The sequence below is a fragment of the Podarcis bocagei genome, assembly GCF_964188305.1.
Source record: "Podarcis bocagei genome assembly, chromosome: 17".
NCBI lineage: Eukaryota > Metazoa > Chordata > Lepidosauria > Squamata > Lacertidae > Podarcis > Podarcis bocagei.
In genome coordinates, this window is record NC_138143.1 from 12,133,473 (window position 1) to 12,147,930 (window position 14,458).

Genomic DNA, 14,458 nt, shown 5'->3' on the forward strand with positions numbered 1-14,458 from the left:
TGAGATTTATTCACTCAACAAAGTTTACAGGAAGACCTCTAATCAAAAACCTTTGGGATTCGAGTGGGTGGCTTGGCTTCCTCACACAAACCCCTCATGGCTGTTGTTCTGTGAGCCCTTCATGAAGCTCTTCAGCTGGTGGCCTGGATTGCGGCTGTGGGGAAGAGGAAGGGGGCAGTAGATGGGCATCCCTAGGCCTTGGCAGCAGATCAGACTGGGTGGCTTTCTAGTCTCTTGCAGCAATAAGGCTGTGTTGCATATGGGGCTGTGCACACACCACACATTTAAAGCACACTCAGGGGTTGCTGTGGAAGGAAAACTGCAGGTTCCCAGGAGGGAATGTGCTCTATGGACCTCTTCTGCCATGAAGGGGATGGGGCTGCCTTGCGCTTCCTGTTGTCCACACTTCTGTGGCACATCCAAAGTGGAGCTTCTGTTTCCTCACCCACAGCAAGAAATGCAAGCTGTCCCCTCAACACTGAATGCAGAGTGGGGGGGGGGAGGGAAAAATTCTGACCTGTCCCTTGGGAGAGACATGTGAGTGCAGGTGTAGGAAGGGCAAGGCCCTGGTGAAGTCCAGCCCCCCCAGCCTCCATCTCTATCTTGTGGGGTTCCCCCCATCCCTTTCTTTCTGGATACACATATAAGGGAAGCTTGTTTGCTTGTTCTCAATGGTCACTAACCTGGATACATTCCTTCATGTAATTGAAGACAGTGGACTTTAGCAGCAAGGTCTCCCCACGGACCACAGAATACGGCAGGCTCATATCCACAAAAAATGGCTGGAAGACCCGGAACTTGGCTTGCTGGGCGAGTCCGAAGCCAATGTCAGCCACACAGAAGGCATCAGCGTTCCACTCCGTGATCGTGTCTGGAGCGGTGACCGGGTAAGTTGCTTTCCCCTCCTCGCTGAAGAACAGGAAGAGAGGTCACTCCCTCAGTGACAAGAAAATTGAGTCGTTCACTGCTAAGGCAAAACCTATATCACCAGAATATAAGTTTGTTTGGTAAGAGGAGCACACCTCCGAGTATGAGTTTAACCAAGCCTCTAGTTCTGTGCTAGGTCTCAATCAGAATAGAGGAATTTGGAGACGGCAGTATAGGAGTTTATACTCTCTGCCACTGGTGTTTGTGAAAATGTTGTGGGCCTCAAGAAAAGAGAAACCTTCTTCAGGATATATTACAGAGAGGTCTGCACTCCTGCTGTTGGTAAAGGTAAAGGTAAAGGGACCCCTGACCATTAGGTCCGGTCATGACCAACTCTGGGGTTGCGGAGCTCATCTCGCTTTATTGGCCGAGGGAGCTGGCGTACAGCTTCCGGGTCATGTGGCCAGCATGACTAAGCCGCTTCTGGCGAACCAGAGCAGCGCATGGAAACGTCGTTTATCTTCCTGCTGGAGCGGTGCCTATTCATCTACTTGCCCTTTGTTGTGCTTTCGAACTGCTAGGTTGGCAGGAGCTGGAACCGAGCAACGGGAGCTCACCCCATCTCGGGGATTCAAACCGCCGACCTTCTGATCGGCAAGCCCTAGGCTCTGTGGTTTAAGCCACAGCGCCACCCACGTCCCCCCCGCTGTTGGTACAAACTTGCAATCAGTGGGAAGAACAGAACAGTTGCCTATTTATGTGGAATTTTCCACTTTACTAGAGTCCCACCCCCCGTCCCCTGTGCTCCCGTAGAGCAAGTATATACTGCATGATAATGAGCAGTATAATGACACCATTCGAGCCCCACAAAATTACAAATGCTCACCTCCGGTTCGTAAGTGATATAAGCATAAACTTCTGGCACTGGGCAGGCTTTCAGAGAAACATTAGAAAGATGCATTTTTGAAATTATTATATAAAACGCCAATGTACAATACAAAATACAGCCTTAAGATAATGCCAGCTGAGTGGAAGAAGAAGAGCAAAATGTCAAATCGGAGCAAACATCAAGCCTCAGAAAACCCAAATAGATGTTTGTTGCACTTCAACTTTAAAGGCCGAGTTTTTGGTGGAAAAAGCTCCAGAGCAACAAAGCCAAACAAAAGCAAAGGCTTGTAGAAGGAGCTTTAGATTGTGGGTCTGTGCCTGGGAAGCATGGAGCAAAAGGTGAGCGCTAAATAAGTGATGGCCAAGCAAGATACTTCTTGTTCCTACATGGCATTTGGTTCCCTCCCCAGCAGAGTTTTACTTACTTGACAGGGACCAGAGCCCAAACCCAAGTCTCTGGAAAGTACGTCCTGGGTTTGGCTTCCTCTCCTTTCCCGGGGACCGAAGAAAAAGCCTCAGGCACCACTTCACTCCTGGAAACAACATTAGGCGCACCCGGTGCCATGCCACCTACTCCTACTCCTTTGCAGAAATCAAAGAAGCAGAAATCAAAGACGGTCAAGCAGGAGAGAACTGGGAATGGAAATCCATCCCCTTCCTGGAATCTGATGGGCAATCATTTCCCATGATAAATATTTGCAAATTCCTCCCATAATTATTTCTGTTCACAGATTTTGCATGCTTGCGCTTCTGCAATGCTTCAAAAACCTATACAGCTCTTTAAAAGCATGATCTGTCTCTAGCCAAGGGTTCAATAAAAGGAAAGGTACGGTAGATAAAAAGGATGAGTCTTGTTATATCCCACCCTGCCAAAGGGAGGCTCCAGTTGAGAAACTGTCAAATTATGATTGTGATTCTCACCTAAGCCATAGCGAACAGGTTCCATTTCTGGCAATTTACAGGACACTGGCTTCTTAATTTTGGTGTTGGTTATAACTTTCATATTTAATTGCTGTAAAAATCAAAGAGAAAAGTGAGGGATGGCATATGAGAGCAACATGAAATGAAAGAAAAATTCTATGAGGCAAGGTCATTTTAATCTCTGGCAGGGAAATCATTGCAAAATGCTCTGCGTTCCAATAATGGATGTGTACAAGGTTTGACCCACAATTCCACAGAAATGATTTGAGACTCACACGCTGCATATTACGTTGTGTTACAACATTAATCTCTGCTCAGGTGTCAATCAAGGGAAATAGAGGAGGAGATGAGGTTTATCTGAAAGCTCATTTGGCTCTCATCAAGATCAGCTAGGCAATATTTTTGGCCCTGTTGGCTTCATATCTTTGCTTCAAGGAAAACGATTTCTCTGAAGACTCTGAAATTGACATTTTTAGGTCACTACTTTATATTCCCACGTTACAAGAATGCACATATAGACCACAAAACAGAAGCCCATTCCTCTTTTAAGATTACAAAATGTAGCTCCAGATTTATAGGCACGCACGGGCACACATTTCACAGAAACACACTGGTGTGTTATGCTTCCCACTTCATGTGCATTGTATCATGTCCCCCCCCCCCCGTTCTTTGTGGAACACTATTTATTTATTTATATTTGAATGGCCTATAGACCACTTTTCAGGCAAGCTGCCTCTCAAATTCATAAAATCTAACAGGAAAGGCAGTTGAAAAATCAAAACATCCAATTCTATCCTGCGAACATACAAACCAACAAAATAGCTCATCTAGCTCTAAAACAGCCATCACCACAACAGCCACCACTGATAATCCAGATTAGCTTCCCAAATTCATGATAAAAAGGGTCATTAAGGCCCATTAAAAATGAGCAATGGGCCTTAATGCTTGCCTGATCTCACTTAGAAACATATTCCATAATTGTGGAGCCACTTCTGAAAAGGCCCTGTTGTGTGTGTCCATCAGCCTAATTATTTGCACAGACTGGCAACTCCAGAAATCTCCAAATAGGATCTTAAAGTATGGGCAGATTGTAACAGGTGCAGGCAGTCCTTAAGAGAACCTGGTCCTCAACCATTAATGGGTTTTAAGGTTATAACCAGGACTTTGAGCTTGGCCTGGAAATGCCTTAGTGAGGGTCAGCAACCTTTTTCAGCCGTGGGCCGGTCCACTGTCCCTCAGACCATGTGGTGGGCCAGACTATATTTTGGGGGGGAAATGAACGAATTCCTATGCCCCACAAATAACCCAGAGATGCATTTTAAATAAAAGCACACATTCTGCTCATGTAAAAACACCAGGCAGGCCTCACAAATAACCCAGAGATACATTTTAAATAAAAGGACACATTCTACTCATGCAAAAACTCATGTAAAAACACGCTGATCCGTGGGCCGGATTGAGAAGGCGATTGGGCCGCATCCAGCTCACGGGCCTTAGGTTGCCTACCCCTGCCTTAGTGGCACAATATTCAGCCACTCAGCCTTAACTAGTAGTCAGGCGGTTGCATTCTGCCATAGTTGAGGTTTCTAAACCATCTTCAAAATAAGAGTGCACTGCACTTGTCTAGCCTGGAAGTCACTAGTGCATGGACAACAATTGTAAATTTGGTGCTCTCCAAATAGGGTTACAGCTAGCATAACAGATGACGCTGGTAATAAGGCATCCCTGGCCAACACCATCATATAAGCTTTCCCAAGTAGCACCAACAGCACCTTAGTCTCATCAAGATTAAGTTCCAATTGTTTACGCTTTTCCAACCTTGTACAGTCTCCAAACACTGATTCATAATTTCAACAGCCCTCCTGGGACAAGCAGGTGGAAACTGGGTTCCATCTACATACTAATGACACTTCAGCCCAAACCTCCAAATGACTTCTCATGTGGATACGGATAAGCTTGGGCAATAGAACAGAACCCCAAGAAATCCCATTGGAATGGAAATCCCCCAACGCCATTTTCTGAGACCAATTCTCCAAGAAGAACTGGAGCTGCTGTAGACTGGACAAGTGGTCCAGAAGGATACCATGGTTGATAGTACTGAAAGCTGCTGAAAGATCCAAGAGAAGCAGGAAAAGTCCTTTTCAGTTCCAAAACTGAGTCTGAAGCCAGACTGGAAATAAGTCTTCAGGAGGACTTCTGAAGTCCACATCCCTGCCCAGGTCTGGCAGATTTCACTAGCCAAGAAGGGCAAGGATCAGCTGGTAGGCTTCATCCCTTCAAGGAAACTATCTACATTCTCAGCATGCATAAGCAGAAAGCATGACAAACAACATGCTTTCAAGCAACATGACAAGATGATGCACTAGCCTCAACCATCTCCGTCTCTGTTACAATTATATGGCATCCAGATTATATGACATACCTGCAAAATGCAAGCTTTAGAGAGTTCCTGACTCACTGAGTTCTCTTTGCTCCTCAGTTGTTGCTGCGCTGAGCTTATCTATAGATTGGTTTAGTGTGTCATCTGAATCTGGGCTCATAGTTTAACAGTCCCAGAAAAACCATGAGCTGTAAATCACAGGACAAACCTTGGAAGCTCCTCCTTATTTAATGATCCTTGGAACCATCACAATGTATGCCACTGACAACCCAAAACAAAGGAGGTTTCAGAGAAGACTGGATTAGGAACAGATGGTACTCACTTTGAACAGGCTGTAGGCATCAGCCTGGGTTTGGAACCAGGGGGCCATAATGGCCCGTTTTGTCTTTAGATGCTCAGAAGGTAGACAAGGATATGGCTCAAAGTCTTCCAGGTCAAAGTAAAACCCTCTGGAGCCAATCAGACTAGACTCAATATGTTGATACACCTGAAAGCAGAGATTTCTGGATTGAGTTTGAGCTGACCAGTTAACATGTCCCACAGTTGATATGAACATTTTTTATCCCAAAATGCATAACCTTGAATTTCATTCCATCTTACTCCAGGTCACGCCCATTTAATTTCATTCTTGGGATTAAGTTGTGGTATCTGCTGTGTTTATATTCATTCTGGTGAATATAACTACAGAGGTACTTATCTCCACAAAATTGTATTTGAGTTGACAAGTGTTCTTCCTGTACTATAATGTAGCCTGCCTCTTTTTTTAGGTCAATGGTAGAGGAGGAATAATACTGGAATTAGAATTATTATTTTTTTTAAAAAATGTAATTTTTATTAAATTTCTGTTTTACAATTTAAAAAACTCATTTAAACAATCTTAAAATATTAATGACTTCCCTTCTTCTCTTTCTATTGATCATTTTGCATATCATAAATCCCTGCATAGTTTACAAAAACTAAACCGTTTAGTATTCCATTATTGCATCCATCAAAACTTATCAGGCCTTATCAGAGGCAATAATAGTGGAATTGATTGAGCCTAAGTGGGAAGGATGGGCTCTCTTACTTCCTCTGGGGTCAGTGTTGCATTTTCCTTCAGCGCGACGCTTTTGTCCACAGCACGGAGAGAGCACAGTGCGCCAGGGGCAGCTTCGATTTGCAGGTTGACCTTTGCCCCTGGAAGTTCCTCTGTCTCAGAGAAGCCCAGAGTCACCTGCAGATGGAGACAGATTTTCAGATGGAAAACCTGAACTGAAAAGCATTAATTTAGAACACCAAAGAAAGAAAAGATGCAGAGGGAAGACTACTATTTTTCTCCTCTCATTCACTCAGTTTTTATATAGAATCTAGATCAGCTTGGTACCCTTCTTCCAGATGTTTTTGACTACAGCTCACATCAGCCCCAGGCATTTGGAGGGCAGCAGGTTGCACTGACTGATCTAGATGATGTTTACTCTGATCACTGCATTCCTTTGCATTTATGTTTCCCCACTATTGTCACGTCATCTAGGTTTTTTTTACTTTTACTTTTAAAATTTTTTCGCCATAATTACAGTGCTATTTATTCAGGTGTGAAACACACTATTATTTCAGAGGGGTGATCTGTAAAGTTGCTGGTGATTATGTGTTACCCTACGTCTTCAACTCCAGTGAAACCCAGCCTAACCATGGTCAACAGCATTACAGTCGTATCTTGGAAGTCAAATGGAATCCATTCCGGAAGTCTGTTCGACTTCCAAAACGTTCAAAAACCAAAGTGTGGCTTCTGATTGGCTGCAGGAAGCTCCTGCAGCCAATCAGAAGCCACAGAAGCCCCATTGGATGTTCGGTTTCCAAAAATAGTTCGCAAACCGGAACAGTCACTTTTGGGTTTGCGACGTTGGGGAGCCAAAACGTTCGAGAACTAAGCTGTTAGAAAACCAAGGTATGGCTGTACTTAATTTAGGAAGTGTGTGTGTGAAGTTAATATTTGCAGAAATCCAGAGATTGTAAATTTTACCATGTTTGGGAACCGAAGTGCGGAACAATCCTTGTTCATTTTGTCAGTGCTTAAAATACAGTGGTACCTCGGGTTACATACGCTTCAGGTTACAGACTCCGCTAACCCAGAAATAGTGCTTCAGGTTAAGAACTTTGCTTCAGGATGAGAACAGAAATTGTGCTCTGGCGGCGTGGCAGCAGTGGGAGGCCCCATTAGCTAAAGTGGTGCTTCAGGTTAAGAACAGTTTCAGGTTAAGTACGGACCTCTGGAACGAATTAAGTACTTAACCTGAGGTACCACTGTACATAAAGCAATGCTCCAGTGTACTGCAGGATTGTTTCACATATGTCAGGGCTGCTTCCAGATCCTAGCTCACAGAGGATCACGCTAGCCAGCGTTCACTTTATAAAAGTCTTTATTGAGTTACAGTTTCCAATTTCAAACTGCCGCATGCAGCCCTACGTCTTATCAGCTAGACCGGCGAAGCTCCGTCTGAGTCCCCGCCTCCTGTACACCAACTTAATAACCTCGCCTTACTCCACCTTTTCCGCCTTTCCCTCCTTCTCTGGGTCCCTCTGCCCCCCGTGGTCTCTTCCTTCCTGGACTCTTCTGACGCTGACCCCCCGGACCCTTCTGTCTCCTTGCGGCGGGCTTTAGGACCTGGCTCCCTTTCCGGGCTGCTTACTCTGCCGCCTTCCTGTGCATTTGAACTTGGCGCGCGCGCCCAACCTCCCACTTTCCGCTTGACCGTTCCTTCGCTCCCCGATGGAGGTGTGGCCACTCCTGACTCATGCCCTCCCCCCTGCGGCGAGCCGCCGGATCCCGATACCTGGCGCCCTTCCTCCCCACTGCGCTCTGTTGGGGACGTTGGCCGCGATTTCCAACTGCTGCTCTCTGAACCCCCTTTTGTCCCTTTTTCCTGGGGTGTCCCCTTAATCTCCCCCCTCGCTCTGGCCACTGGCGCTCCTTTCTGTGAATCTTCCGATTCACTGGAAAGACTCGGAGATCTTGGGTCTTCGTCATCGCTCATCTTTCCTTCGGACTCCTCCCCCTCGCTCTCTGTTTCCTCCCTTGCCCTCGCCTCTGCTCCTGAACCCCTGACAACATACATTGCTTGCTTTATTTTTAAACACTGTATCTCACAGAACTCTGTGCATTTCCTACTTGGAATCCACCTTGCAAACACCACCCCAGTGTATTCCTTTCCTTCTTTCTTACAGTGGCAAAGCAGTAGCTGGATGCTCAGAGAATGAGCTAACAATAGAGGCAGAGCAACAGAAGTGGCCAGTTGTTGGCCAGAATGGAGCAGGTCAAGGATACGAGTGGAAGAGAAGAAGAGGAGAAGAGTTTGGATTTGATATCCCGCTTTATCACTACCCGAAGGCGTCTCAAAGTGGCTCACATTCTCCTTTCCCTTCCTCCCCCACAACAAACACTATGTGAGGTGAGTGGGGCTGAGAGACTTCAGAGAAGTGTGACTAGCCCAAGGTCACCCAGCAGCTGCATGTGGAGGAGCGGAGACGCGAACCCCGTTCACCAGATTACGAGTTTACCGCTCTTAACCACTACACCACACTGGAGTGGACTGGAGAGAAGGTGGCGGCAGCTGAGTTTGTGGCTCCTGGGACTCTCCTGCTCTTTCCCCCATCTTACGCTGCTCTCTCCAGCCACAGCGATGGACAATGCTCAGGTCCCGCTGAGCAGGACTAGCAAAGCCATGCCCCCCATGCTACACCACTGAATGTCATGCACTATTGTAATGCTTGCCAATGTGTGTGTGTGATTTAAACCATCCTAGTGAGAAAGCAAAATGGGTGCAAATATGGAGAGTGATGGCTCGATCACAGAACTTTCAGCCCATCTGCCTTGAGCCACACATATGCATAACATATATATAAAAAATAAAAAATTGTCCAGTAGCACCTTAGAGACCAATTAAGTTTGTCCTTGGCATCTGAAGAAGTGTGCATGCACATGAAAGCTTATACAAAGAACAAACTTAGTTGGTCTCTAAGGTGCTACTGGACAATTTTTTAATTTTTTAAAAATATATTTTGACTGCGTCAGACCAACACGGCTACCTACCTGAATCTATATGTATAATATGTGCTCCCTTCTTGCCCTGTGCGCCACTTAGCTGTCCCAGGAACTATATGTACTAACCTTCTGTTTGAAGCACTTCTCTATTCTGAAATTATCCACGTCAGCCGCCACCTCGCCATCCAGAAACACAGCGTACAGCAGAAGCCTGACTGTGGGTGCCAGGTCAGAGCTCGTAGACAAGGTGAGGGAGAAGGTTCCTTTCAGAGCTGGGTCAGGGGGAAGGGAGAATGGTGGGAAAGGAAAGAGAAGGAGAGCAACCATGTCTTACAGCGTGAGAAAAAACATCCCTGTGAATCTCACTTCTACCAGATGGTAGTAAAGCTAAGAAATCAAAGAGACCCACCCCAAACACAGCCAGCCCACCTGCGCATTGCAGGAGTATTCCAACCCTCATGTCTTCAACCTAATAACTGGTTTCTTGCCAAGAAGAAATTCCGTTCTGCACCACGTGGTGAGTTCTAAAATAAACCTGTTTCCATCTGTTTAGGTCCGCCTAGCAGTCCACTTTGGTAATTCACCTTACCTGAAGACACTGACTGTGGATCTGATAGTAAAGGTAAAGGGACCCCTGACCATTAGGTCCAGTCGTGATCGACTCTGGGGTTGCGGTGCTCATATCGCTTTATTGGCCGAGGGAGCCGGCGTACAGCTTCCGGGTCATGTGGCCAGCATGACTAAGCTGCTTCTGGCAAACCAAAGCAGTGCACAGAAACGCTGTTTACCTTCCCGCCGGAGTGGTACCTATTTATCTACTTGCACTTTGACGTGCTTTTGAACTGCTAGGTTGGCAGGAGCAGGGATTTGAACCGTTGACCTTCTGATCGGCAAGTCCTAGGCTCTGTGGTTTAACCCACAACTGCTTAAAAACAAAACCTTTAGAATGAGATCTTTGCCAAGTGAAAAACCTCAGGAATCGCTCCTAAGGTTTAATTCTGCTCAGTGTCAGGAAGTTATGTCTATCACTGTACATGCTCTCCAAGCTGGGGTTGCACCCCTGCTTGTGTCGCTTCACTCACCAACTCTGCACCAAACCCCAACCCTCTCACCAAACCTACTGCCTCTTCCAGCGCCCCTGGAATGCCCACTTCTGTCTCCCGCCTCTGTTTCTCTTCTCATACTCCAAAGCTGCTAAGATCGCTCAGCAGCTTTCAGAAGGCTGTGATCACACTGCAGTTTGCAATGCCACCTATTGGAAGCCAAGCAAACTGCTGCGTGATGACAGTCTCACCCACACACGGAGGGACAATTAAAATAGGGAGATTATTTGGGATTTTTCATGTCAGTTCAGATCTTCTGCTGTATAATTATAATGGGCCAAAGAAGAAAGCATAACATTAGGACTCAGTTCATACATCAACTCTATGTTTTGTGCTATTGTTTTACTAGATCTCATGCTGCTGGCAATGACTGTTTCTGATATGATACCTTAATTTGAAATTTTATAGTATTTTTAGCATGGTGTTATTATTTTATTCTGCTCTTATCATAGGTTGCCTTGCAGATCTGAAATGGCCTGTTTGAAAGGTGGGTTTGAAATGGAATAAATAATAACTGAAAGAAACACCAGACCAGGCAGATCAGGCGCACCAAGCAAGTTCATCTTGATAACACATTGTGCTTCCCATGAGGCTTATTTGATGGAACAGCATAGTTCTCCCACTTACTCTCATCCTGGCCAATTGGCACCTGCTTCTTTCCACTGAAAGCAATCTTCCCTTTGGACACAATCTGCAGGGAGACAATATGTTAGGCCAGGGACAAAAGCAAGAGCCAGCCCTCACCTCTTTGGCACTAGAGATACAGAAAAAGGGAGAGGGGAGTGAGACAGGGAAAGACTAGACTCATGGATTTTGCTGTAGGAAGACCATAGGCTAGCAGTGAGATTTTGAGATATCTTGAGTTCTGAGGGAGAGAAAGATGCAGTGGCGTAGCGTGGGTTGTCAGCACCCGGGGCAAGGCAAGTAATTTGCGCCCCCTAACCCATGGATTTGCGCCCCCTAACCCTAACCCCCAGATGTTGCGCCCAGTGCGGCCAGCCCCCCCTGCACCCCCCACGCTATGCCACTGGAAAGATGTGGTCACAGTACAGATACCATGGCAGTTGCGTGTCTGATATAGGTGTCTGAAAAGACATTTGTCTTATTCACACAATGCATTTTTAGGGAGAACACCCGAGGGCCAAATTACTTGTAGCCCAGGAGATATGGGATCAGGATTTCCCAATTTTCTAAGAAGAGGAGGAGGTGGAGGAGGAGAGCACCAGATCAGAGAGGCAGGGAATACTGATAACTATATATTTTCACCAGTATGGCAAATGCAGCTGTGGAAGAAGAAAAATGCTAATTGGGAAAACGGTGCACTGATTGGGGAAACCTCTGTCCCGGCGCCTTAGTCCTGACACACACCCTTTCCACACCATGAATGGCATTCATTCTATTTTATTGCTTTCAGAGCACACACAATGTTATTTCTGAAGCGCCCCTGCAGAGGTTAGATGGAAGTGAGGTAGTCAAGGAAGAAGTAAGAGCATCGTAGCAAGACCCAGAGGACAGAAGACGAATGCTGACAGGAATCAACTGGGACTGGAGGAGAGAACAGAGCTGACCTGGGATGGTCAAATGAGCTTTTTCCTCAGCAGCATCTCTGTGTCTGGCAAGCTCCCTGTTTCTTGTTATTGTGATTTTGAAACCCCTATATACTAGGTGTGCGTGCTAAGAGCAAAATGCCTTTGCTTCTGAAAAGCATATTATACTGTTCATATTATACTGATAACACTGATATCAGCCTTACAATGTTTAAAAAAGTAACCACAACAAATACTCTTAGACAGGGGTCAGCAAGGTTTACCTCACCTGGGCCGCTTCACTCCCGCAGAGATCGCTCCGGGGGCTGGATCGCATCTGCGCAGGCGTGATTTCCAGCGCCGGGGAAGCGAGTCCCCGCTCTGCACTGCACTGGTTTAGCACAGCATGCAGGGACTCGTCGAGCAGGCGGCTTGGTTCAGGGGCAGCTCGTGGGCTGTTTAAATGACCCCCGTGGGCTGCTTGTGGCCCATGGGCAGCAGGTTACCGACCCCTGCTCTTAGATCTCTCTTTTACCATTTAATTTAACCTCAGGTTAGTGGCATCAAACCTTGCCCACTTCCCCTAAATCGTACCTGTCTGCCCCTCCCTAACACACACACATACACACAGCACTTATGGCACTTGACACTTTCATATTTGGATGTTCTGGAGAATATATGCAGGTTTAAACTTCACACATGATATTAAAGGTAAAGGTAAACAGACCCCTGACCATTAGGTCCAGTCGTGGCCGACTCTGAGGTTGTGGCGCTCATTTCGCTATATTAGCTGAGGGAGCCGGCGTACAGCTTCCGGGTCATGTGGCCAGCATGTCTAAGCTGCTTCTGGCAAACCAGAGCAGCGCACAGAAATGCCGTTTACCTTCCCGCCGGAGCGATACCTATTTATCTACTTGCACTTTGACGTGCTTTCAAATTGCTAGGTTGGCAGGAGCAGGGACAGAGCAATGGGAGCTCATCCCATCGCGGGGATTCAAACCACCGACCTTCTGATCGGCAAGCCCTAGGCTCTGTGGTTTAACCCACAGCGCCACCCACATCCCTTACACATGATATTCAATCTGATGTAAATCAAGGGCCACTCCAGCCCAGTAGTATTTTATTGGGGGTGTATTCCTCAGTGTGTTCTTGACACAGTAATGGTGTGTTAAGGATGGTGGATTTATTCTGTTTAGTTTGTTCTGCAATGCTTCCACATTACAGTGGTGCCTCGCAAGACGAAATTAATTCGTTCCGCAAGTCTCTTCATCTTGCGAGTTTTTCGTCTTGCGATGCACGGTTTCCCATAGGAATGCATTGAAAATCAATTAATGCGTTCCTAGGGAAACCGCCTTCAGACCAGGTCCGGGGACAGTCTGCCCCCGGACCTCTTCTGAAGGCTGGGGGGGGGGGACAAGGGCTTTTCTTCCCACCCCCAGCATTTTAAAAAACCCTGGGACAGCGGAGGATTTCTCCGCTGTCCGGGGCGATCTTAAAATGCTGGCGGCGGCATTTTAAAATCGCCCCGGACAGCGGAGGACTTCTCCGCTGTCCGGGGCGATTTAAAAGCCCCTGGGAAGGCAGGCAGGGGGGACAAAGACTTTCGCCCCCTGCCCGCCTTCAGAAGGTGTTCCCGCCCCCTGCCCCACTTCGGAACAGCTTTCCAAAGTGGGGCGGCTGGGGCAGGTGTCCCCGCCCCCCCTCCCCACTTCGGAACAGCTTTCCGAAGTGGGGCGGCGGGGGCAGGTGTCCCCGCCCCCCCTCCCCACTTCGGAACAGCTTTCCGAAGTGGGGCGGCGGGGGCAGGTGTCCCCGCCCCCCCTCCCCACTTCGGAACAGCTTTCCGAAGTGGGGCGGCGGGGGCAGGTGTCCCCGCCCCCCCTCCCCACTTCGGAACAGCTTTCCGAAGTGGGGCGGCTGGGGCAGGTGTCCCCGCCCCCCCTCCCCACTTCGGAACAGCTTTCCGAAGTGGGGCGGCGGGGGCAGGTGTCCCCGCCCCCCCTCCCCACTTCGGAACAGCTTTCCGTAGTGGGGCGGCGGGGGCAGGTGTCCCCGCCCCCCCTCCCCACTTCGGAACAGCTTTCCGAAGTGGGGCGGCTGGGGCAGGTGTCCCCGCCCCCCCACCCCACTTCGGAACAGCTTTCCGAAGTGGGGCGGCTGGGGCAGGTGTCCCCGCCCCCCTCCCCACTTCGGAACAGCTTTCCGAAGTGGGGCGGCGGGGGCAGGTGTCCCCGCCCCCCGCCCCCCTTCGGAACAGCTTTCCGAAGTGGGGCGGCGGGGGCAGGTGTCCCCACCCCCCTGCCCCACTTCGGAACAGCTTTCCGAAGTGGGGCGGCTGGGGCAGGTGTCCCCGCCCCCCCTTCGGAGCAGCATTTTAAAATCTCCCCGTGTCCCGGGGAGATTTTAAAATGCTGGGGTTCGGCAGCGCTTCGCTCCCGACCCCCAGCATTTTAAAACCTCCCCGGGACACGGGGAGATTTTAAAATGCTGGGGTTCGGCAGCGCTTCGCTCCCGACCCCCAGCATTTTAAAACCTCCCCGGGACACGGGGAGATTTTAAAATGCTGGGGGTCGGCAGCGCTTCGCTCCCGACCCCCAGCATTTTAAAACCTCCCCGGGACACGGGGAGATTTTAAAATGCTGGGGGTCGGCAGCGCTTCGCTCCCGACCCCCAGCATTTTAAAACCTTCCCGGGACACGGGGAGATTTTAAAATGCTGGGGGTCGGCAGCGCTTCGCTCCCGACCCCCAGCATTT

The 14,458-nt window shown here is 48.3% G+C and overlaps 1 protein-coding gene across 2 annotated transcripts in view; it reads right to left on the reverse strand.

Annotated features, from left to right (window-relative positions):
* LOC308576598 (alpha-2-macroglobulin-like protein 1) overlaps positions 1-14,458 on the reverse strand; it is a 59,885-nt gene that overhangs the window by 23,204 nt on the left and 22,223 nt on the right. Inside the window, exons 14-20 of one of the 2 annotated variants that reach the window (XM_081176159.1) lie at positions 10,805-10,868; positions 9,201-9,346; positions 6,123-6,269; positions 5,379-5,543; positions 2,677-2,767; positions 2,181-2,337; positions 684-909 (exon numbers count right to left, since the gene is read on the reverse strand). In XM_081176159.1, coding sequence (XP_081032285.1) covers positions 684-909; positions 2,181-2,337; positions 2,677-2,767; positions 5,379-5,543; positions 6,123-6,269; positions 9,201-9,346; positions 10,805-10,868 — 996 coding nt within the window. The remainder of the gene's footprint in view (positions 1-683; positions 910-2,180; positions 2,338-2,676; positions 2,768-5,378; positions 5,544-6,122; positions 6,270-9,200; positions 9,347-10,804; positions 10,869-14,458) is intronic. The other variant, XM_081176158.1, reaches the window with a different exon arrangement.